The sequence below is a fragment of the Haliotis cracherodii genome, unplaced genomic scaffold (genome assembly GCF_022045235.1).
Source record: "Haliotis cracherodii isolate W230 unplaced genomic scaffold, xgHalCrac1.p SCAF_9, whole genome shotgun sequence".
NCBI classification, from domain to species: Eukaryota; Metazoa; Mollusca; class Gastropoda; order Lepetellida; family Haliotidae; genus Haliotis; species Haliotis cracherodii.
In genome coordinates, this window is record NW_027266343.1 from 39,130,563 (window position 1) to 39,156,636 (window position 26,074).

The following is a 26,074-nucleotide window of genomic DNA, read 5'->3' on the forward strand; positions in this document are numbered from 1 at the left end:
TGTGATCCAATAAGCATAAAAATTGGTGATAGAAGCAAATAATTTACACTGCAAGTTTGAATAATTATAAAGACAAACAATCTCTAATAACTATAAACTCACATAGTTTTCTCTGACAATGTCCTTCTGGGCTATCACGTTACAACTACTTAGAATTTCTTTGTCAGACAGTTAAATACTGAACAGAAGAGTTCATTATCAAACTGCAGGGTAGACAGGATACTTATTCATTCTTTCAAGTGTACAGTGACGAGCCTTTAGACTGATTTGTAGTATAATTGTTTCGAGTAAAACATCATTTTTTGACAATCAACAGGATTGAAAAATAGCTCCCTTCCCTTTCAGAAGTACAGAATTATCAGGCCTCAAAGTTTAAATTTTTATCAAATAGCCATATGGCTATAAGTATTTTTTTTTCAGGTAGCCAGTGGTAAAATCAAGACGTCAAGCCAATATTGTAGGTAGCCCAAAGTATTTGAAATTATCTTTATGAAATAGCTATTATAATATGTACAAATTACAGCACTGGTCTTGATTGTATCTTAATGGAAACTCTACTTGAATTTTGTTACTTGTGACTTGAACAATGATGCAATTTATGTTACTAGATTATATAGGTATATCCTCGCTTATCCAATGAGCATTGTCAACTAAAATAAAGTACTAATTAAATTAATTTTTATGTATTTTGGTTCATTGTCGACTTTAGAAGAAGGAGTTATTTGCGAGTACAATTATTAGCAGACATGTTTTCCAATATCAGCTGTTACTTACTTTTGTGTCTACAGATGAGTAGCAATAGAATTTAGTCGCCACAAGATATTTTTCTAGGTAGTCATTTGGCTACCTCTGAATTTTAGACAGTAGACAAATTGAAATTTAGATCGCATTGGCTACCATTTTAGTCGCAACTTTGAGGCCTGATTATCATTTTATCAATACATACAATATAACAGTATTACAGTAATCTACAGTTATAATGAACTCAAAGGGACCATTAATTTTAATTTGTTTCAACTGTAGTTCGTTATAAGCATATATACAGCATATATACAAACAAAGGGGCCCAAACAGTTCGTTATATCCGTCAGTTTGTTATAAGCATATATACAAACAAAGGGGCCCTAACAGTTTGTTATATCCGTCAGTTCATTATAAGGGTGTTCGTTATATACTGAGTTTACTGTACTTAAAACATACGTGAGTGGATACAAAAGCTAGATCTTAAAGTCAACAGAATATAATTGTGTACAACTTTAACATGTTTAAAAGTGACACTGTGATCAGACTCTCTATATGGAATAGTATCATGCTCCAAGTTTATGCCAAATTTGGAAAACTGATGGTTTTGGTTTTGGTTTGTTGTTTTACGCTGCACTCAGCAATATTCCAGCTATATGACGGCTGTCTGTAAATAATCGAGCCTGGACCAGACAATCCAGTGATCTACTTCATGAACATCGATCCACGCAATTGGGATCGATGACATGTATCAACCAAGTCAGAGAGCCTGACCACCCGATCCCGTTAGTTGCCTTTTACGACAAGCATAGTCGCCTTTTACGGCAAGCATGTGTTTCTGAAGACCTATTCTGCCCTGGATCTTCATGGGTCGAAAACTGATGGACTAGTAGTAATCTACGAGATGTTATGTAGTTACTTTGCTCGGGGAATTATTATTTGTATCAGCTGGTCAGACACTGACTGGATATAATTTCTTTTCACAAAATATACTTCACAATTACCGACATGTTTCTTTGCACACAGCAGATTTCCAACTATATGCTGGCAGCCTGTTAATAATTGTTTGTTTTTGTTTGTTTGTTGTTTAATGCCACACTCAGCAATATTACAGCTATATGATGGTGGTCTGTAAATAATGGAATCTGGACCTGACAATACAGTGACTGACATCATGAGCATCGATCCATGCAATTGGGATACGAAGACATGCATCAACAAAGTCTGCGAGACTGAACACAGGATCCCATGTTTGGTTCTTTGCATTTGTCATTTGGGGCTTACAAAATATGTTAGAGACAACTGAAAATTCAACACATTTAAAATGACTTATCACTGGTCAAATAATGAAAAGATTTTAGGACAATTAGTTTAACAAAACCAAGGGTTTGTTGCATCCAAGTTTGCTAAAATATAGTGTCATGAGTCTCTGTACTTCAGGAGACCCTGCCTCTACCTGCTGACAGAATGGCATGTCCCAATTCCCCAGGAATGCATGTTTCTCTGAGCTATACCCTGGTGACGAAGCAGGCTTTCCCCAAAACTGTTTCTTGACTCCGACTCTTCCAACAAGTGCGCAGAGCATGCTACTGTGTGAATGTTGGCGCTATACAAGTGTACATTATTATCATCATTATAATTATTGTGTTTGTTTCAGGTTGTTAAGCTCAGACAAGCATTACATGAAAAGTTAATATCAAATTCCTTCTTCATCTAGCTAACATGTCATAACTGAAATACTGTTCAAAGCAGAGTTAAACCCAACTCACTCACTCACTCCTCCCACATCTAGCTGACAGGTCAGGTTATAACTGAAATACTGTTCAAAGCAGAGTTAAACTCAACTCACTCACTCACTCCTCCCACATCTAGCTGACAGGTCAGGTTATAACTGAAATACTGTTCAAAGCAGAGTTCAACCCAACTCACTCACTCCTCCCACATCTAGCTGACAGGTCAGGTTATAACTGAAATACTGTTCAAAGCAGAGTTAAACCCAACTCACTCACTCCTCCCACATCTAGCTAACATGTCATATAACTGAAATACTGTTCAAAGCAGAGTTAAACCCAACTCACTCACTCACTCCTACATCTAGCTGACAGGTCAGGTTATAACTGAAATACTGTTCAAAGCACAGTTAAACCCAACTCACTCACTCCTCCCACATCAGGCTGACAGGTCAGGTTATAACTGAAATACTGTTCAAAGCAGAGTTAAACCCAACTCACTCACTCCTCCCACATCTAGCTGACAGGTCAGGTTATAACTGAAATACTGTTCAAAGCAGAGCTAAACCCAACTCACTCACTCCTCCCACATCCAACTGACAGGTCAGGTTATAACTGAAATACTGTTCAAAGCAGAGCTAAACCCAACTCACTCACTCCTCCCACATCTAGCTAACATGTCATATAACTGAAATACTGTTCAAAGCAGAGTTAAACCCAACTCACTCACTCCTCCCACATCTAGCTGACAGGTCAGGTTATAACTGAAATACTGTTCAAAGCAGAGCTAAACCCAACTCACTCACTCCTCCCACATCCAACTGACAGGTCAGGTTATAACTGAAATACTGTTCAAAGCAGAGCTAAACCCAACTCACTCACTCCTCCCACATCCAACTGACAGGTCAGGTTATAACTGAAATACTGTTCAAAGCAGAGCTAAACCCAACTCACTCACTCCTCCCACATCTAGCTAACATGTCATATAACTGAAATACTGTTCAAAGCAAAGTTAAACCCAACTCACTCACTCCTCCCACATCTAGCTGACAGGTCAGGTAGTAACTGAAATACTGTTCAAAGCAGAGTTAAACCCAACTCACTCACTCCTCCCACATCAGGCTGACAGGTCAGGTTATAACTGAAATACTGTTCAAAGCAGAGTTAAACCCAACTCACTCACTCACTCCTCCCACATCTAGCTGACAGGTCAGGTTATAACTGAAATACTGTTCAAAGCAGAGTTAAACCCAACTCACTCACTCCTCCCACATCAGGCTGACAGGTCAGGTTATAACTGAAATACTGTTCAAAGCAGAGTTAAACCCAACTCACTCACTCACTCCTCCCACATCTAGCTGACAGGTCAGGTTATAACTGAAATACTGTTCAAAGCAGAGCTAAACCCAACTCACTCACTCCTCCCACATCTAGCTAACATGTCATATAACTGAAATACTGTTCAAAGCACAGTTAAACCCAACTCACTCACTCCTCCTACATCTAGCTGACAGGTCAGGTTATAACTGAAATACTGTTCAAAGCAGAGTTCAACCCAACTCACTCACTCCTTCCACATCCAGCTGACAGGTCAGGTTATAACTGAAATACTGTTCAAAGCAGAGTTAAACCCAACTCACTCACTCCTCCCACATCTAGCTGACAGGTCAGGTTGTAACTGAAATACTGTTCAAAGCAGAGTTAAACCCAACTCACTCACTCCTCCTACATCTAGCTGACAGGTCAGGTTATAACTGAAATACTGTTCAAAGCAGAGTTAAACCCAACTCACTCACTCCTCCCACATCTAGCAGACAGGTCAGGTTATAACTGAAATACTGTTCAAAGCAGAGTTAAACCCAACTCACTCACTTCCTCACTCCTCCCACATCTAGAAGACAGGTCAGGTTATAACTGAAATACTGTTCAAAGCAGAGTTAAACCCAACTCACTCACTCACTCCTCCCACATCTAGCTGACAGGTCAGGTTATAACTGAAATACTGTTCAAAGCAGAGCTAAACCCAACTCACTCACTCCTCCCACATCTAGCTAACATGTCATATAACTGAAATACTGTTCAAAGCACAGTTAAACCCAACTCACTCACTCCTCCTACATCTAGCTGACAGGTCAGGTTATAACTGAAATACTGTTCAAAGCAGAGTTCAACCCAACTCACTCACTCCTTCCACATCCAGCTGACAGGTCAGGTTATAACTGAAATACTGTTCAAAGCAGAGTTAAACCAAACTCACTCACTCACTCCTCCCACATCAGGCTGACAGGTCAGATTATGACTGAAATACTGTTCAAAGAAGAGTTAAACCCAACTCACTCACTCCTCCCACATCTAGCTAACATGTCAGGTTATAACTGAAATACTGTTCAAAGCAGAGTTAAACCCAACTCACTCACTCCTTCCACATCCAGCTGACAGGTCAGGTTATAACTGAAATACTGTTCAAAGCAGAGCTAAACCCAACTCACTCACTCCTCCCACATCCAACTGACAGGTCAGGTTATAACTGAAATACTGTTCAAAGCAGAGCTAAACCCAACTCACTCACTCCTCCCACATCTAGCTAACATGTCATATAACTGAAATACTGTTCAAAGCAGAGTTAAACCCAACTCACTCACTCCTCCCACATCAGGCTGACAGGTCAGGTTATAACTGAAATACTGTTCAAAGCAGAGTTAAACCCAACTCACTCACTCCTCCCACATCTAGCTGACAGGTCAGGTTATAACTGAAATACTGTTCAAAGCAGAGCTAAACCCAACTCACTCACTCTTCCCACATCCAACTGACAGGTCAGGTTATAACTGAAATACTGTTCAAAGCAGAGCTAAACCCAACTCACTCACTCCTCCCACATCCAACTGACAGGTCAGGTTATAACTGAAATACTGTTCAAAGCAGAGCTAAACCCAACTCACTCACTCCTCCCACATCTAGCTAACATGTCATATAACTGAAATACTGTTCAAAGCAAAGTTAAACCCAACTCACTCACTCCTCCCACATCTAGCTGACAGGTCAGGTAGTAACTGAAATACTGTTCAAAGCAGAGTTAAACCCAACTCACTCACTCCTCCCACATCAGGCTGACAGGTCAGGTTATAACTGAAATACTGTTCAAAGCAGAGTTAAACCCAACTCACTCACTCACTCCTCCCACATCTAGCTGACAGGTCAGGTTATAACTGAAATACTGTTCAAAGCAGAGTTAAACCCAACTCACTCACTCCTCCCACATCTAGCAGACATGTCAGGTTATAACTGAAATACTGTTCAAAGCAGAGTTAAACCCAACTCACTCACTTCCTCACTCTTCCCACATCTAGCCGACAGGTCAGGTTATAACTGAAATACTGTTCAAAGCAGAGTTAAACCCAACTCACTCACTCACTCCTCCCACATCAGGCTGACAGGTCAGGTTATAACTGAAATACTGTTCAAAGAAGAGTTAAAACCAACTCACTCACTCACTCCTCCCACATCTAGCTGACAGGTCAGATTATAACTGAAATACTATTCAAAGAAGAGTTAAACCCAACTCACTCACTCCTCCCACATCTAGCTAACATGTCAGGTTAAAACTGAAATACTGTTCAAAGCAGAGTTCAACCCAACTCACTCACTCCTTCCACATCCAGCTGACAGGTCAGGTTATAACTGAAATACTGTTCAAAGAAGAGTTAAACCCAACTCACTCACTCCTCCCACATCTAGCTGACAGGTCAGGTTATAACTGAAATACTGTTCAAAGTAGAGTTAAACCCAACTCACTCACTCCTCCTACATTTAGCTGACAGGTCAGGTTGTAACTGAAATACTGTTCAAAGCAGAGTTAAACCCAACTCACTCACTCCTCCTACATCTAGCTGACAGGTCAGGTTATAACTGAAATACTGTTCAAAGCAGAGTTAAACCCAACTCACACACTCGCTCCTCCCACATCTGGCTGACAGGTCAGGTTATAACTGAAATACTATTCAAAGCAGAGTTAAACCCAACTCACTCACTCACTCCTCCCACATCTAGCAGACAGGTCAGGTTATAACTGAAATACTGTTCAAAGCAGAGTTAAACCCAACACACTCACTCACTTACTACTTCTACATCTGGCTGACAGGTCAGGTTATAACTGAAATACTGTTCAAAGCAGAGTTCAACCCAACTCACTCACTCACTCCTCCCACATCTAGCTGACAGGTCAGGTTATAACTGAAATACTGTTCAAAGCAGAGTTCAACCCAACTCACTCACTCCTCCCACATCTTGCAGACAGGTCAGGTTATAACTGAAATACTGTTCAAAGCAGAGTTAAACCCAACTCACTCACTCACTCCTCTCACATTTAGTTGACAGGTCAGGCTGCTTCACTAAGGGCGTTTGCATTATAGAAAAGGCTGAACATGGTTCTGGGACTGTGAGACAGATAAACATCTCCATCGTCTGTAATGAGTGCATCAGAGGATGCAGTGAGGTTCTCATCACACAGTCTGGTTCCTGTTTGTATGTGTTAGGTATCATATTTAAATCATGATGTAAAAACTGGAGAGATGAATTCTTTTCACAATGTATTTTGATAGATCTTTTTAAGACCAAGGCTTCAATGAGCAAAAGAAGATTGCACTCGAACCTTCGGGATGATGCTCGATTCTTACTTGAGTACCCGGCCGATAATAACACATTTCTGATAAATTCAACGTTAGAATTAGCATTTCAAAATTGTTTTGAATAACAGCAAGAAATATGTAGATCAACTATTAAATAAGCTGTTATTAAACACATGTGTGTTACAATTTCATTATTGCTAATTGCCAAGCCAAGTTCATCTGAACACCTCAGTCACAGGAACCATGTTTGCCGTAAAAGGTGACTATGCTTGTCGTAAGAGATGACTATGCTTGTCGTAAGCATGGTAAGAGGTAACTAACGGGATCAGGTGGTCAGGCCCGCTGACTTGGTTGATGCATGTCATCATATCCCAATAGCGTGGATCAATGCTCATGATGTCAATCACTGGATTGTCTGGTCCAGAATCGATTATTTACAGATTGCCGTCATATAGATGGAATATTGCAGAGTGCGGCGTTAAAAAACAAAGAAACACCTCAGTCACAAAATACCATCATTAGGCTTAGTCGGCTGTTATGAAGCCATCATTAACATTACCAACTATCTCCTGCTACATAATAATTTTATTTACTTTGGCAAAAGTACTTGCTGTTGATGTTTTTTGTTGATCTATTGATATGACATATATTTGCATTTGAGCTTTACTGTCAATCAAAGCTCTTATTTGATTAGTTAATAACAGAACACTTAACCCAATGAAATTACAGAAAGGAAAAAATCTTTTTGGGGTTATCAAAACAATTCAGTTATTTTAATGCAGATCTCACATATTCAGTAAAAATACTACGCTTAAAGATTGCTAGTTTATAAAGTATTTTTTATTCTGAGAAATTTCTTACTACTTCAATGCTCAATGACTTAAGCTTAATGTAAGCAAGGATTATATTCAAACTAAATATTATCATGATTATCCCGGGGGAAGTTTTGAGTATAGTATAAGATAGGATTAAACACACTGGTATGGGTTCAAATTCACGAGGGAGAATCATCCTGACACTAGAGAATTTCATCCCCGGGATAAAAAAAATAGGGTAGGATAATATTCACTCTTACATTAACACCTGACTAATATGATATCAAATATATGGCATAGAGATGTACAAGATCGTAAGAATATTTACTGGACACAGATTTCTGATTCAAACCTTGTGGCCAATCACTAACTGCATTTATCACATAGGCAGCTGGACAGAAATTAAATAAATTTATTTGATTAAAATAATGGACATAAATTAAATGAATTTTTTTGATTAAAATAATGCATATACATTTGTGTCAACTCTTCAGAATTATATATATATTTATCATCCAAAACTGGCTCCCACAGGAGATATCGCTTGGATTAGATCAAGCGATATCTACACTGTAGATATCGCTTTTCTGAATCACTGATTGGCCAATATAGGTCACATGACCATTATGACCATTGGGACTACTTTTACCTATAAACATCAACAAACATGGCCGACATAAACATCAAAAAGTTTTATTCAGGTGACAAAGTGTCTCGGAGTTTTTCCACTTTTATCAACTCGTGTTGATATATTTGATATCAAAAGACACTCGGGTGAGATTCTCTATATCTATTTAACATAGATAATGTTGATGACAAGACCGACATCAGGAATAACAAATGTCTTAACTGTCAACATAAGAAGTAAATATGTGGCCACCCAATTACACCCTCGGCCTTAAATATGACCAGAAAAATTTGTAAGATGCTAAAATTCAAAGTAACCACGTCTCTGAATAAAATAGCAAGTAATCCCAGGTAACTCTTTGAATAAGCTATAATACATATATATATATAATGTCACTAAGCAAACCTCATTGTCGTGTCTCTGTCACTGTTTTTAGACCGCTTCCTCCCCTCCAACTTACCTCGCATCTGCCATGTTGGACATGTGGAAACGTGACCTTAGACCTTGAACGTCGAGCCTTCATTGGCTGAAGTGCTGAAGTAGGCTGGGGTCAAAGGTTGTAATATGTGGAGTGCCCGTGTGTACTTCGACCGGCTTTCATCGGTTTGTCATCGTTTTGTCCGCAATATTACGACAGAAACAAGGAAGAGGATGCGATTTGTACAGTTTGAAGTGAATGGTGCACAGAAGGTTGGAGTGGAGCTTTCAGATGGAGGTGACATTGTCGATTTAAATGGTGCCGACAAAGAAATTCCAGACAATCTAAGAAGCTTCATTGCTGGAGGACAGGCTCAGTTGTTGAGGGCCAAGAGGTAGGGATGAAAATGTCGTCATTTGAAATGCGAATATTTTATGAGCGTTTCATTTGATCTTTCCGCATCGATTGACATTCTACCGATTTTCAGTCATATCTAGACTTGCACAAGTCTCTAAGGCAAAGATAGTAGTTTTTTCGGGTGATGTGAAGGATGCTACCCCTAATTCTACCATGAATTTGGAATTTACTCGATTCTGATTGGTCAATCAGAGGCTATTAAATCACAATAAACCTCCTCTGATTGAAACAGCTGGTTTGACGGCCGCATCACCGCGGAAGCTAATATTCATAGAATTGTACTATTTTCAGTCATTGTCGGTAGGCATATTTAAATAATTATATCTAAAATTACAGATTACAAAATGCACAGATGCGGTTACTACAATATTCAAAGGATGTGTGGCAATACATTTCGTGCAGAAAAACACGACAGAAATCAACAAAGGGAATGTATTTACATTTTGGAGACAACACACAGCTTGGAATTTTGGCGCTTTTCTATGTACGACAGTGATGTCATATCTTTTGCGTCACAATGAGCGATATGACGTCATAATTGTGACGTGCGATGTGGAGCGAAAGCCTTGCAAAGCTTGCTTTGTTTTCTTTAGGGATGCCCACCTCATGCTGTGGTTATATATGCTTTCAATGCCTGTCATATGTTCGAGTGAAGTATTATGGTGTAAACAAACTGCTTGAGTATATACATCACCATATTTTGTTCGGTGATTCCGTCATTCAGATCGTTAACCCACTCAAAACACTGAACTCAACCCATGCCGCTTCACTCAGTATTTTTGCTAACACCAAAGAGTTCGCGTTTTATTTAGGCATGGTAGAATGGAGATAAACATACTGTGTTTTCAATGTAGAGCTAGGTTACCTGTAGATTTAACCGCGCTAAATTTAACATTTGAAACCTCACGCTGCGCGTTCGGTTCCAAATTCAATTTAGCGGGGTTAAATCTACAGGTAACCTAGGTCTACATTGAAAACACAGTATGTTTATCTCCTAATTATACCTGTAACCATGGTAATAAAATCATGAAATGAGCATCAGGTGAATGACAAAAAATACAGAGGTGTGGGGTTATACCATGAAACATGGATGACAACAAGGGCATAGTGATTGTTGTATAATTTGCAATTTAGCTCATTTTAAATTAAAAATTAAAATTGAACCATTTTACTAATTTGGACACAAAGACATTTGAACTTCATGGATTGACACAAAGCCTGTTTCATTCCAGCGCTGTCGAGAGTGGACACCATGTCATCAAGCGGGATGATGTCCGGTTGCTGGCCCCCATTACAGCCCCAGAGAAGGTCATCTGCATCGGCATGAACTACACTGACCACTGCGAGGAGCAGAACGCCCCTGTACCGGTGGAACCAGTCATATTCAGCAAGTTTGCCAGTGCCATTGTTGGCCCCTATGATGATCTACAGTACTGTGATGAAACTCAGGTAGGCCCTTCGGTTGATCTACAGTACTGTGATGTAACACAAGTAGGCCCTTTGGGTGATCTACAGTACTGTGATGTAACACAAGTAGGCCCTTTGGGTGATCTACAGTACTGTGATGTAACACAAGTAGGCCCTTTGGGTGATCTACAGTACTGTGATGAAAGTCAGGCAGGCCCTTTGGGTGATCTACAGTACTGTGATGAAAGTCAGGCAGGCCCTTTGGGTGATCTACAGTACTGTGATGAAAGTCAGGCAGACCCTTCGGTTGATCTACAGTACTGTGATGAAAGTCAGGTAGGCCCTTCGGTTGATCTACAGTACTGTGATGAAAGTCAGGCAGGCCCTTTGGGTGATCTACAGTACTGTGATGAAAGTCAGGCAGGCCCTTTGGGTGATCTACAGTACTGTGATGAAAGTCAGGCAGGCCCTTTGGGTGATCTACAGTACTGTGATGAAAGTCAGGCAGGCCCTTTGGGTGATCTACAGTACTGTGATGAAAGTCAGGTAGGCCCTTTGGGTGATCTACAGTACTGTGATGAAAGTCAGGCAGGCCCTTTGGGTGATCTACAGTACTGTGATGAAAGTCAGGCAGGCCCTTTGGGTGATCTACAGTACTGTGATGAAAGTCAGGCAGGCCCTTTGGGTGATCTACAGTACTGTGATGAAAGTCAGGCAGGCCCTTTGGGTGATCTACAGTACTGTGATGAAAGTCAGGCAGGCCCTTTGGGTGATCTACAGTACTGTGATGAAAGTCAGGTAGGCCCTTTGGGTGATCTACAGTACTGTGATGAAAGTCAGGTAGGCCCTTTGGGTGATCTACAGTACTGTGATGAAAGTCAGGTAGCCCCTTCGGTTGATCTACAGTACTGTGATGTAACACAAGTAGGCCCTTTGGGAGATCTTCAGTACTCTAAAGGACTCTAAAATGTCCTCAACAATACATGCTAAATGTAGGTGATCGTAAGGAAAGTTACTGCAAAAAGGTTACAGGTTTGGCTCCGGCACTTTTGAGTGCTGTAGAAAAACCTGGTATTGTTTACCATATATTGCTGTCTATAAGGCGAGTTTTTCATACCTCTTTCTGCTGAAGGCAAACAGATTTTTTATTGTAAATGTAAGGATTGTATATGCGCTAGGAACATGCTTCATTCCCATTCTTGCCATCCTCAGTAAATGATAGAACCACCATTACGTCACTTGCTCCTGCCCGAAATATCATATGTATGTGTAGAGGCCATAAAATTTCCGAGTCCCGTGATGGGATTGGAACCACGGACCTTCTGATCCGAGGTCGGACGCCTTGTCCACATGACCACAGAGGTTAACCCCGTCAGCAAGCTGACAAGGTAAGGATGTCATCTGTGGGATGACTCCACGCCCTCCTACATACTCCCCCGTCAACAGAAGGCACGTCCCAGGCCGCATAGTAGGGTACTGAGGCTTATTTTGCTCAAATTTAATATGAACGTGCTCAGCCCCATGTTGGACGCCCATGTAGCGGCCACAAAATTTCCGAGTCTCGTGATGGGATTCGAACCATTGACCTTCTGATCCGAGGTCGGACGCCTTGTCCACATGACCAAAGAGGTTAACCCCGTCAGTAAGCTGACAAGGTAAGGATGTCATCTGTGGGATGACTCCACGCCCTGCTACATATGCATGTTATTGAGTGATGTAGAAGCACATGGTATTGTTTACATCACAGCAGTGTCACGCCTACTGTGCGTGAACTATGTCATGTGTGCCGTCATCAATGTATGTGGATGACGCTGTCGTCAGTAAATGGTAGATCAGCCCAAAATATACAACACCACTCACTGCCATCTTCTGTTGCAGCAACTTGACTGGGAGGTGGAGATGACAGTTGTCATTGGGAAGACAGGAAGACACATCAAGGTAGCACATATGTGAATCAGTTACTGTCAACACCAGTTCACTTGGCACAGTAATGCATGTTCATTTTGTTACAGAAATACATGATTACCGTATTCGACGTAATAAGAGCCCCGCTCTAATAAGCGCCCACGGCGACATTTGCTAATATATTGGCTAGTGAACAATCCCAATTAGCACCCCTTCCGATTGATCATTGTACTCAAGACTTATTTATTCGCGTGAATATGCACTCGTGTGTTATATGTGCCTTAATTATGGGCAATTAAATTCTAGAAAAATATATCTGTCGTACATAAACACCTCAGGCTGTCAGCATAAACCACGAAATTAACCTTTAACTCTGTTTTTTTTACCAAAATAATATTCTAATAAGAGCCCCCTATTTCTAATTTCGAGAGCGCCCTGGGTGCTTATTACGTCGAATACGGTACCTTCTTGGGATTTGGACTCGGGATGAAATATATATGCTTGCAGAAATATGAGTCCTTTTTACACACACTTTTTAAACCTCTTTACAAGAAAATGTCTGTCAGTAGGTGAAAATAATATGTATATTTTAATGCAATTCAGATGTATGTTTTTATTTTTCTCATTCACAAGTAGGCTCGCATAATTCTACACAAAGAAATTATTTGTTTATTAAACATTGATGCAAAAATGTGGGTTATTGTTTAGAATTATTTTTGGTGTGCACTATTCTATCAGCTTTTGGTGGGATAAGAAAAGAAATTTAGAATTTTATTTGTTGTTCAGTTGTTGGATCTGTAAAGCAACTTTAAGTGTGGCCTAACTCTTGATTAAATTCTTAATTAAGTGTGTTTTTTGAACACAGTGCATCACTATTTCATGTGAAGGAGTACTGATTTTAAGCCGCATTTAGGAATATAAAACATATTCAATTCTTATGGGTTATCAGCTACTATTGTTATATGTAGGCTATCAATAAGTTGATGTATTCATATGCACATAGAATTTCAACCATCAGTTGATAGATTGCTATTGTGATGGGTAACTGGCAGACTACACACCAGCCAATCAGTGACGAGTACCGTATTTGACGTAATAAGCGCCTCGCTCTAATAAGCGCCGATGGCGATATTTGCTTATATATTGGTTAGTGAACCATCCCCATTAGCACCCCTTCCGACTTATCAATGTACACAAAACTTATTTATTCGCACATAATACGCACTTGTGTGTTATATGCACCTTAAATATGGGCAATTAAATTCTGGAAAAATGTATCTGTCGTATATAAACAGTTCAGACTGTCAGCATAAACCACGAAATTTATCTTTCAACTCTGTTTTTTCCACCAAAGTAATAATTTTATTTCTAATTTTGAGAGCGCCCTGGGCGGTTATTATGTCGAATACAGTATTTCTGTTTTGTGCTTACTGCAGTCAAAGTCTATTTGAAAGCAAACAAGCATGGCTGGGCCAGTCAACCAACAACAGGGTCTCGATCCCTTTTCATGAGACCTGTATAATCTGCAGATGGTAGTTTCTTTAATAGAAAACATCAGTATCAGACAACTTATTGAATGGAATATCTAACTGTGTAAATTGTAAAGAAAATCATGACTCCCAAATTTAGGAAATGACCCCCACAAAAATATGTGGTGAGTTGTCACGACTACCATTTTGACAAAGCTATATATTTCTATACGGTTGTTATATTCCCCACCAGAGGGAGGACGCCATGAGCCACGTCTTTGGCTTCACGGTGGCACATGACGTCAGTGCCCGAGACTGGCAGATGAAGAAGAATGGCGGCCAGTGGCTTCTGGGTAAAACAATGGACTGCTTCTGTCCTCTCGGCCCGGCTGTCGTCATGAAGGAAGATATCAAAGGTTGGCATACAGACTGTGTTAGGCAAACGCTTAGACTATTAAAATGTATAATTTTGATAGAAACAAAAAACTCACTATAGATTGAAAAGGAGCCCTAGTGAAATGGGAGTTTCAGATCCTGAACCTAAGGAAATTGTAAACTTGTGTCATTTAGGGATTTTGCATTACACAAAGGGGCTGGGCGGAAGGGAAAATAATATGGTTCAGGGCCTGTGAGACAGACTGAGACTGTGTGAGTCAGCCTTTGATACAACGCTGCTGAGGTCAACGATCCTACCTGTTTGTATCAGGGTATGAAACTCCCAAAAATTTCAGCCAGACCACAGGACTGGCTAGCTGAAATACTTGCCAGCCCTGACCAAAACCTGCCTGCCCACTATAATCATATGTTTCTCGGGATAATTTAATTAAAAACATGAAAACTGATTGCTTATAGCATAAGCGCATCGCTATATGTTAGGTTGTATAAAAGCTAACAGGGTTTCTTTTTGGTTACATTTTATCATTCATCTTTACATGTGAATTAATGCTTATCATCGGGAAATATTTAGAATATTTTCACCTATGAAATATTACCCGACCGTCGGGCAGGGGGATTTGAAAATCTGGCAGCCCGAGTTGAAATCAACCCGTCTCGGACGGTCGGGCAGGCAGGTATTTCGAACGCTGTTTGTATAGAAACAATGTACTGATATATGTTTGCATGAGCAGATAATTCAGATTTGCAAAACAAATCTTGAAGTTAATATCTAGTGGTAAATAAACTGATAAGTATCATGCCTAATGAATGTCTCCATAGAGATGGACCGCCTCCGTGGTCTAGTGGTAGAGCGTCCGCCCGGAGAAAGGAAGGTTCCGGGTTCGATCCCCGGACATGACATACCAAAAGACGTTTAAAGATGGTACTTGTTGTTATCCTGTCTGGCGCTCGCCATTGAGGGGCTAAAACAAGGACTGGTCGGCTAGGAGTCAGTATACTGTGTCTGATTTGGGTATTCATGTTAAACTGCGGCATGGTATCTCTGTGGGCTAGCGCTATAAATCGGCATCAGTCTGGACCAGTACAAGCACACACACACATGCGTGCAAGTTGCTATATAAGTACAATAATCTTGGACCCAATTTCACCTCACCTCACCATAGCGATGAAGAAGTAGAAGCCCCATGTTTGTAAATAATTTTTGAATGTGATGTTTACATGATAAAAAGCTTTTCCATTGGACCAGAGGTCAGTCACATGACAAATACAAGGCGAGTGTTAAGGGGTAAAGCAATATATACTTGTTATCTGAAGTTAGCTTAACATCATCTTCCTGAGGCAAGGGAGTTAACTGACAGGATGGAAACTGGACATTTATAGTCAGTTAACTCCCTTGCCTCGGGAAGATGGCTTAAGGGGCTAAGGACAAGTACTGCTCCGGCATTGGTCCAGATCTCGAGGTACAGATAACTGATAAGAGGAAGAGAGAGAGTGTGAGAAGGAAAGAAATACGGAGTGTGTGTGAGTCCGAGAGGGAAAGGAGCTAGACTGAGACAGTGCTCCATGTGCCTCACTAAACTGAATGTTACTAAATACACAATGAACTGGATATACTCTTGTGTCATTATTATGTGATATGAGAGGAGAATTACCTCCCCACTTGGTCACATATTCATGACCCATGGAGATCCAGGGTAGAATAGGCTTGGCTGACTTGCTAGATGCCTGTCATCGTATTCCAATTGCGAAGATCGATGCTCATGATGTCAATCACTGGATTGTTTGGTCCGGACTTGATTATTTACAGACTGACGTCATATAGCTGGAATATTGCTGAGTGAGGGTTAAACAACAAACGAACAAACATATTCATGATCCCTAAGTTTTCTGTTCAGTGTATAAGTTTTGCATGTGACACACACGGCTGATGTTTCCAGATCCCCACAAGCTGCGACTGTGGTGTAAGGTGAATGGGGTGACCAAGCAGGACAGCTCCACTAGCAACCTCGTGCACAAGACGGAGGAGTTGCTGGTGTTCCTGTCAAGGTGAGCACTTTCAGTTTACTCTTGACCTGGCCATCTCCCCGAGGCAAGAGAGTTAACTGACAATAAAAGTCCAGTTTCCACCCTTGCCGAACTAGGCTGGTATTATGGAGTTACATTTTGGCTGGACTAACGAGTCTATGCATAGTCCAATCAAAATCGGGCACGAAATCCGGTTCGTAAACTGTCGTGCAGATTTCGGTCGATTGCAGGATTTGCAAAGCATGTGCACCGCCAACTTGATGTCAGCAGATATTTTCCAAATCTTTTCATGTTTTTAATCAAGGTGCTCAAGTGATTTGATGCATTTCGCGATGTAAGACCTGTTTTATCACATTATAGATCTTCATTATCGCTCAGATCGTCCTGACTTGGCGCCACCATTTTGTGTGAAACAAACGCAAGTGATGCGAGAGGTGGAATCTGATTGGTAAATAGGAGAGGCTACGATCGAGCCCCGTAATTCCAGCCTAGTTCGGCAAGGGTGGAAACTGGACTTTTAAAGTCAGTTAACTCTCTTGCCTCGGGAAGATGGACATGGCTGGAATAGTGTGAAAATAAGTGCAAATAAAGTTGAGCCTGTTGGTGAGATGTTTGTGAGTTTGGTTTAACCTGCTTTGAACAGTAATATCACGGCATGTTAGCTTGATGTAGGAGGAAAGCCCAAAGTGATGCAGGTCTTAGACATTTACCACTTCAGTGAAACCCAAGAGCATGGGTATGGTGCTGACAAACTATGAACATAACTGGGGCAAATCGGGATTCAACCCATGATCATAGGTCATTTCTTCACAAGAGTCCAAATTATGCATACTAAGATACTTTAAATATGTTCGCTAAATTTAACAATTTTACTTGACCCTTTCTATAGACTAGAGGGCGGGGGGTAGTCGAGTAGTTAAAGCTGATCACGCTAAAGACCCATGTTCGCTTCCCCAAATGTGTATAATGTGTGAACTCACTCACTCACCTCTACAGACTAGTGACAACCCTTTATGCCTTAAATGTATGTGGGGTGGTCGGGTGGCCTAGTGGTTAAAGTGTTTGCTCGTCACGCCGAAGACCCGGGTTCTATTCCCGACATGGGTACAATGTGTGAAGCCCATTTCTGGAGTCCCCCGCCGTGATATTGCTGGAATTTTGCTAAAAGCAGCGTAAAACCATACTCACTCACTTAAATGTATGTGATCACTCAGAAAATATAATCAAATGTTTTACTGTCTGATATTCAAACATCAAACAACTTTTACGTTTATTTTTTTAATAACTTCTCAAACGTTACCAAGCATACAAAAAGTAGATAGAGTGGTTATTGGGCGACCATGTCTGTATATATGACAGGTCTTGCATGTGATGCATGCACATGTGATTGGCTGGTGTATAAAGTTGTCATATAGAGGTTGGTTGGTTGGTTTGTTGTTTAACGCTGCACTCAGCAATATTCCAGCTATATGACGGCGTCTGTAAATAATCGAGTCTGGACCAGACAATCCAGCGATTGATATCATGAGTATCGATCCATGCAAATGGGATCGATGACATGTATCAACCAAGTCAGCGAGACTGACCGCCCGATCCCGTTAGTCGCCTTTTACGACAAGCATAGTCGCCTTTTAAGGCAAGCATGGGTTGCTGAAGACCTATTCTACCCAGGAATCTTCACGGGTCTCATATAGAGGTAGCAGAGCTAAATACCTTAACATTGTTGTAATTATGTGTGATTTATCTGTGTTATAACTATGGTTAGCTGTCAATCTTTACTTCAATCCATACACTAGTTATCTCCTTTTAACATGTTTGACTATTTCCGTCACAAGAAATGCAGAACTTTGTGCTTTTAAACTGTGAAATATATCTGCAGTGAATTGTGTAGTGTAAAAATTCACTCAATCCAATCCTTACATAAGTTCATGAGTTATCTCCCTTTGGCATGTGTAATAACTATTTCCCTCACAAGAGATGTATTTTAAAATTGAAATATATACTACTCCAAAGAAGTTAAATAACACCCGACTCTTTCATATTACTGTACTTAATCTGTCTGGATGTTATTTAACTTCTTTTGAGTAGTATATATGTTGTGAGTTGTCTAGTGTGAAAAGTTCACTCACTTCAGTCCTTACATGAGTTTTTGAGTTACCGCCCTTAACATGTTTCCACCACCAGGTTCATCACCTTGAGACCCGGTGACATCATCCTCACAGGAACTCCCCCTGGTGTGGGAGTGTTCAGGAAACCTCCGGAGTTCCTTAAGGTAGCGTATGTCAGATAGGGTCAGATACAGATAGTATTTAAAGTTAAAAATAACCTCATCACTCAGTGCCATTTTCGAACCTTTCCAGAAGGTCCAGATGTATATCTGTGATCTGATGTGTGTAGAAAAGTGGAAATTATAATTTAAAACGGGCATTTCACAGCTGACTAACTGGAGGAGGCCATCTAAAACTTCCGTTTCTACCCTAGCCAAACTAGGTTGGAATTTCATGGATCAAATATCAAAATATGTCTTTTCATGGATCAAACGTAGCGCCACCAGTGGCTATTACGAGTTATGTCCCTCCTATTGTACAATCAGATTCCACCTCTGATATCACCTGCATTTGTTTCAAGCAAAAACGCAGCCCCTAGTCAATATGATCTGATCAAGTCAATCAAAGAAAAGTTTTGATTTCCCTGTCTCAGACACCCAGTGCATGTGGATTGTAGCATGACACTTTTTAACACTGATTAAAAAAGCGAAACAATTTGTAAAATATCTGTCGACGAAAATATTTTCACGAACAGGATGTTGATTTTTGGTATGCGATTTTGATTGGACTATACATAGACTCGTTAGTCCAGCCAAAATATAACTGTGAAATTCTAGTTCGGCAAGGGTGGAAAGATGGCAGAAGCATACTTATAAGCTGTCGAAATCCTGTAGTATACCACTCCCTCCCTAAAGTAACCAGTACATCTGAACCTATGAACAGCCACTTGGAGTTCCCCCTTCATATGTGTATCCAAAGACAAGTTCACACACCTACCCTCCCACCCCCACCCGTCCTTTTTGAAAGTTAATTATCATGATATCACAAGAAAACATAAGTAAATCATCTAGTGAGATGTTCTTAACAATAATTACAACTAGGTGACAATTTTTTGGCTTAAAAGTGCAATTGTTTCCTGAATTACGTGCCGACTTTTTGGTATTTGAAGTGCATCCTTCCACTTTCAAAAAGTTGTACGCCCTCCCCTTTCCTAAAAATGTGTCTGTGCTTGCCCTTTGAGTTTGTAGCATCTAGAATGACTGCAAGTAAATATTTTGAAATAAGTAAAATAAAATAGATAAAATCTGTATTAATCATTATGAGCTTAAGCTTGCCTAATACCATCCTGCAATTTACGGTACAGATTTTACTTTCATAACGTTTGTGTATTAACCTTGATATAACTTGTCTATTTCAGCGAGGAGACATTGTTGAATGTGGAATTGAAGATATTGGCAAAACCATCAACAAAGTTGTGTGATACTGAACATTATTCACCACTTGAAGGAACCGCAATATGTGTGTTGGTGGCACATCTTCCTGAGGCAAGGGAATTAACTGATTATAAAAGTCAAGTTTCCATCCTTGCCGAACAAGGCTGGAATTTCTGGGCTCAATTGTAGCACCACCAGTGAACACCTTGATTTAAAACATGAAAACATTTGGAAACTGTCTGTTGATGCCGAGTTGGTGGTGCATATGCCTTGCAAATCATGCAATCAACCGAAATCTGCATGACAGCTTTCTAACCGGATGTTGATTTCTTTCCCGATTTTGATTGGACTATGCATAGACTCGTTAGTCCAGCCAAAAGAAACTCCATAATACCAGCCTAGTTTGGCAAGGGTGGAAACTCTACTTTTAAAGTTGCTTGCCTCGGGAAGATGTTGGTGGAAGTACAGGGTTGTTGTGTGTATTGAAATAACCAGTCTATGTGTACAATCAGATTCACTCAAGTTATTCAGATTCGCGCAGAGCCTCAGATAAGCTACATATTTACGCAAAATATGTCTCCATGACACAATTAATAATGTGTTGCTTGCGTACAAAAATGAATGACAAATTTCAAACACCCAATAGTGTAACAACATTCTGTGTAATTACTGTATGTATAGTTTCCAACTTATGTCCCTGTACTTGTTTCCTGGGCCCACTTGTACTAAGCGATCTTAGCACTACGACTATCGTAAGCTGATGTTAAAGTATGGGAGTTACGACCATCTTAGCCCTAAGATCGTTTTGTGCAATAGGGCCCAGATATTTTTTTACTGATCTAATTCAGGAATCGCACCTGAACTCGCATATTGTTAATAAGATATGTATATCATTGTTAGAAATTTAAAATTGGAAGTCTCCTGAAACAGAATTTTGATCAGAATTATTGAAAATAGGTCTACTCATTAGCATAAAAATACCCAAATAGACCGGACCAAGGGAGTAAAAACATATTGAATACCCATTGGCTCAAAACATTGATTTAAACATATCTTATTCACAAAAAGGGAACAGGATTGGGTACAAGTTCTCCAACTTAGGACACCTTCTCCCAGATATTTACACGATTGATTCACAGCTTGTACGAAACATGAAGGGAACAGAAGGATAGAAAAGAATAGGAAAGAAAAGTAAACAGTGAGAAAAAAATTAGCTTTGTATTTACATATATATAACTCTGTACACAATTGAAATATTTTACGATATTTTGTTCTGATAAATACCCAATTCCATTGAATATCAAATTGAGATCAGTTGGTGTATCTTAGGCTATACTGCTTATATTTCGAAGTAAAATGTCTCTTTCTTCATGGAACAAGTCGCATTCAAAGAAAAAATGATATGCATTTTCACATATACCTCGTAAGCATTCTGCTGTCTCTTTAATTTCTAGTCTTCATAAATCATAGTTTCATAAATCAAAACATTATCAGGAGGCTTGCATGAGGTTTAGTGATGGTATATGTCATGACTATACAGATTACATGTTAACTGCTATTCACAAATTATAGTTTATAGTTTTATTAAAAAAAATAGTTTCAGATACAATTTTTGCCGATCCTTGCATGACAATCCTGTAAAGTTATATCATTGGGTGTGTCTTGATCGAATCACCGGTAGATTCCACGAAAACGTGTGTACAGCTGATTGCTGTTTCTGGCTTAGTTTACGAGAAAATACACAAGGTAATCTTAATCCCTGAATATAAAACAATGCCTAGCGGAACAAAAAATACTATTTAAACGGTAAATCAACATGTCTGGTGATTTTTTATCTCAAATTCACCCGTTCATTTGCCGGACTTTGCTGAAGGGGTACGACAAATTTTATTCTGCACTTGGTATTCGAATTAATTTTTTCCCCAAATACTGAATCCGCTAGAGTGTACTGCGCATTATACATGGGTGTGCACTATACTCAAGAAGATACGGTATAGATTATAGTAGTGAAGTGGTAGCTAAGGCTTAGTATTTCATTTATAAGAAAAGTGAATTTTTACATTGCAATTAACCAAGTAACAGTTTAAATGATACTTTAGAGGATGGGGCATGCTGTCTCATATCTGCATTGGAAATTACCTGAAAGCAAATATGCTGTGTTCTTAAAAACATATCTCAAGAGGAGGAACTAGAGATGTACTGTTATAGCTTCTTCACCAAATATGTGTATGGAAATATTTGTTTAAATACATATCCATGTATAACAAAATGTGCATGGGATAATGAATCTACTTTTTCTGTCGGCATTAAAACGTTGCTAGTCCACTACTGGTGATGGTGATGTTTTGGTTGGTTGCTTGGTTGGTTTGTTGTTTAACGCCGCACTCAGCAATATTCCAGCTATATGATGGCGGTCTGTAAATAATCGAGTCTGGACCGGACAATCCAGTGATTAATATCGTGAACATCAATCCACGCAATTGGGATCGATGACATGTATCAACCAAGTCAGCGAGCCTGACCACCCGATCCCGTTAGTCGCCTTTTACGACAAACATAGTAGCCTTGATGTTTTTGTATTTGTGTTACTTATTCTTCTCTTTTATGTCATAAACAACTTCTGAACCAGCATTTCATGGTGAGTCTTACTCACAGCACATTCTGGTCTTTTTAGCTGTTTAAAAAAAAACTATATTCATTATTATTTAATTGAGTCGAGGCTCAGCTCAATCTTTTATTCTGTAGCACTACATTGAGGTTGCTCAAGTCTGTTGCCAGTATGGGATCCTGGAAATATGTATTGAAAAATAACAAAATGTGCATGTGATTGTAAATGAATCATTTTAATCTGTCAGCATTAAAATGTTGCTTGTTCTGATGTAAGTCTACTACTGGTGATGGTGATGTTTTTGTATATAAACAGTATACAGATTGTTTGTAGTTTGTCATAACTGGTATTAAATGATGAGACAAGAACCTGATTTGTTGTCTGTACACTGAGACAGTCAGGGTCAGTCTGGACTTGATTGTTCTTGCCGACTCTTGAGCCATAAGAAATCAGTACATGAGATTTCAAGCCCCATGAGGAAATAGTGTATGCTTTCATTAACAAGCAAGTTAGCATCAGTGACCCAGAATGAAAGTACATGAAAACTGTTCATATACCTAATTTGACAGTGAAGATTTTGAAAGAACTTCTTATCCCTCGAGGGTGGAAATATGCAGACCATTTATTGCTAATAGATTATGACAACTTACTCACTCACACAGTCCTGGTGACCACTGACACTACAGTGATGTCACTTCTTGAGGCAAGGGCGTTAACTGGCTATAAAAGAAGCTGGACTTTATAGTCAATTAACACCCTTGCCTTTGAAAGATGCAGTGATGATTAAGAATCTTAAGTAATAAAAATGATAATAATACTAAGTGAATATATAATCTGCTCCAGACCCTTAGTACTGGTATCTGCTCAAAGCAATACATAGTAGTATACACACAATAGAGAAGCTAGCAGTGATATTGTTTTGGAACAGAAAGGTCTTTAACTTGGATTTGAAGGAGTTCAATGTTGGTAAGAGGTGAATGTCACAAGGCACAGAGTTAAAATACCCCGGAGCAATGTACCGGTAGCCGAAAGAATGGCAGATGTAGGAGTTTAGGTGACTTTTTGGTGTTCTCGGGAGATCCTGATTGGACGATATCAATGACCTTGCACCGGTAAGTCAGGATAGTACTAGTGGTGGCTGAAATGTTAAGAGCCAAACTATGATGGAATCGTTAATTCAGAGGTTCACAAGCTTCTGCCAACAATGCTGGAGTGCCTGGATCCCACTGATCTTGAAAGCATCCTTCAGTTGGGGTAAAAAGTCTTTCCGGCATTTGTATAATGCTTGCCAGGCAGGTTTTTTTCTCTACGTTTGAAAAGAGGTGGAAATCTGATGGTGCCAAATCGGATGAATATGGAGGATGCTCAATGAGTTCAAAGCCAGAGTCATGCATTGCAGGCATGGCTGTTTATCAAAATAGCTTTAGTGGGTTTTCCACCAAGTTAACCTTCATATTCTCACACAGTTGCATATCAGCATACTATTGGCTATTACTGGTCTGACCTTTCAGGAGGTAGTCCACTGTAGGATTCTGACTTGCCTTCTTCGAAAGAGGGGGCACGGGTGGCCAAGACGTTTAGGGCGCCGCGATTCGCTGTGCAGAGTTGCGTCCTTTGGGCACGCCAGAAACCTATGATTGTGGGTTCGAATCCCGGTTCGCCCCGATTATGTTTCTAGGTTTGTCAGTACCATACCCGTGCTCGTGGGTTTCACCGAAGTGCTAAACGTCTGAGACCTGTATCACTTCGGGCTTTCCTCCCACATTAAGCTGACAAGCCGTGATATAACTGAAATACTGTTAAAGCAGCGTTAAACCCAACTCACTCACTCTTCGAAAGAGACGTTTGATGTTTCCGCTGCTTTGACTGTTGTTTAGCTATTGACTGATAATGGTGAACCCAACACTCATCCATGGTTTAAAAATTGCTCTGCAAAATCATTCTCATTCTCTTTTGAGATGGTGAACCTGGAGCATTTCTGATGAGGAGTCAGAAGCCTTGGAACCCGGCCTGCTGAAACCTTTGACATTCCCAGTTGACATTCCTCATCATTTTCATTTGAACATTTAGGAACTGTTCAAGGGGGTCATGAAAGAATATTATTTAAAATAGGGTTTGCAAAATATGACACAGTCGCAAGGCCAATCTCACCATCTGTCATCTTTCCCTTAGGTTTGACATAAACCAAGATACAGCAACTCTGATGATGCCAAACTGATGTTCCAGTTGATATTAAAGATTTCCGTGGGCAGTGGTGTCAAATGCTGGTGATGAGTTTGACAACACAAGAAGACCAACTTGTCCATTGTCTGCTGAATATTGCATGTCATTCATTATCTGCAGCACGGCCATCTCAGTGCTGTGAGCATCTCTGTATGTCTTACGCACTAGTAATTAATAGGGAACAAGAACAGCTTGTGATGAAAAGACGTCATCCCCCTCCCAATCTTGATGGGACTCGATATGTGTATAATTAATACTTGTGTGTGAGTTGGGGGTTAAGGCTGCTTTGAACCTTTCCAGTTATATCACGTCGAGAAAGCCCGATGTTTACCACTGGTGAAACCCACGAGCACGGGTATGGTACTGACAAACCTAGAAACATAATCGGGGCCAACTGGTATTCGAACCCACGATCATTGGTTTCTGGCATGCCCAAGGGACGCAACTCTGCACAGCCAATTGCGTCGCCTTGACCAATATTAATTGCTTGTTAGTGAGATAGTGAGAATGAATGAGGGAAGAAAAGGCAGTGAAACTGGAGTTATCAGCATCCTGAGCTGCTCACAGCACTGAGATCGTCGTGCTGCGGATAATGAATGACATGCAATGTTCTGCTGACAATAGACAAGTTGGTCTTCTTGTATTGTAAATCTTTGTAAATCAGCATTTGACACCACTGCCCATGAAAAACTTTGATATCAACTGGAACATCCATTTGGAATCATCGGTTTGTTTGTTGTTTAACGCCGCCTCAGCAATATTCCAGCTACATGACGGCAGTCTGTAAATAATCGAGTATGGACCAGACAATCCAGTGATTGACATCACACGCAATTGGGATCGATGACATGTATCAACCAAGTCAGCGAGCCTGACCACCCGACCCCGTTAATCGCCTCTTTCGACAAGCATAGTCGCCTGCTACGGTCAAGCATGGGTTGCTGAAGACCTATTCTACCCCGGATCTTCACGGTTTGGAATCATCAGAGTTGCTGTATCTTGGTTTACGTCAAACCAAATACGTATATACATGTCTTTGGTCAAACCATCAGACTGTACAGATCACAGATAAGAGAAGGCAGTTTTGTTCCCCAGGGTGCATTGCTTGGTCCAATACTGTTCATAGTGTACACAGACCCGTGAAGATCCGGGGTAGAATAGATCTTCAGCAACCGATGCTTGC

The 26,074-nt window shown here is 40.2% G+C and overlaps 2 protein-coding genes across 3 annotated transcripts in view; one reads left to right on the top strand and one right to left on the bottom strand.

The window, feature by feature from the left end:
* LOC139452309 (putative aminopeptidase W07G4.4) overlaps nucleotides 1–9,028 on the bottom strand; it is a 30,999-nt gene extending 21,971 nt beyond the window's left edge. The window contains exon 1 of one of the 2 annotated variants that reach the window (XM_071233737.1): nucleotides 9,003–9,028. In XM_071233737.1, coding sequence (XP_071089838.1) covers nucleotides 9,003–9,025 — 23 coding nt within the window. In that variant the 5' untranslated portion in view covers nucleotides 9,026–9,028. Of the gene's footprint in view, nucleotides 1–8,947 lie in introns of both variants that reach the window. The other variant, XM_071233736.1, reaches the window with a different exon arrangement.
* A 78-nt stretch (nucleotides 9,029–9,106) lies between these two features.
* On the top strand, nucleotides 9,107–20,287 carry LOC139452685 (oxaloacetate tautomerase fahd2, mitochondrial-like). The gene is made up of 7 exons (XM_071234233.1): nucleotides 9,107–9,354; nucleotides 10,610–10,826; nucleotides 12,663–12,722; nucleotides 14,412–14,574; nucleotides 16,492–16,600; nucleotides 18,764–18,851; nucleotides 20,045–20,287. The coding sequence occupies exons 1-7, from the start codon at nucleotides 9,107–9,109 to the stop codon at nucleotides 20,105–20,107; spliced, it is 948 nt and encodes a 315-aa protein (XP_071090334.1). The 3' UTR covers nucleotides 20,108–20,287.
* Nucleotides 20,288–26,074: the final 5,787 nt, after the last annotated feature.

Excerpts from the sequence above, each read along its gene's own strand:
- LOC139452685 (XM_071234233.1), top strand. The coding sequence starts at position 9,107 with ATGTGGAGTGCCCGTGTGTACTTCGACCGGCTTTCATCGGTTTGTCAT. Across the intron at positions 9,355-10,609 it reads CAGTTGTTGAGGGCCAAGAG|CGCTGTCGAGAGTGGACACC; the intron begins GTAGGGATGAAA and ends GTTTCATTCCAG. Across the intron at positions 14,575-16,491 it reads CATGAAGGAAGATATCAAAG|ATCCCCACAAGCTGCGACTG; the intron begins GTTGGCATACAG and ends TGATGTTTCCAG.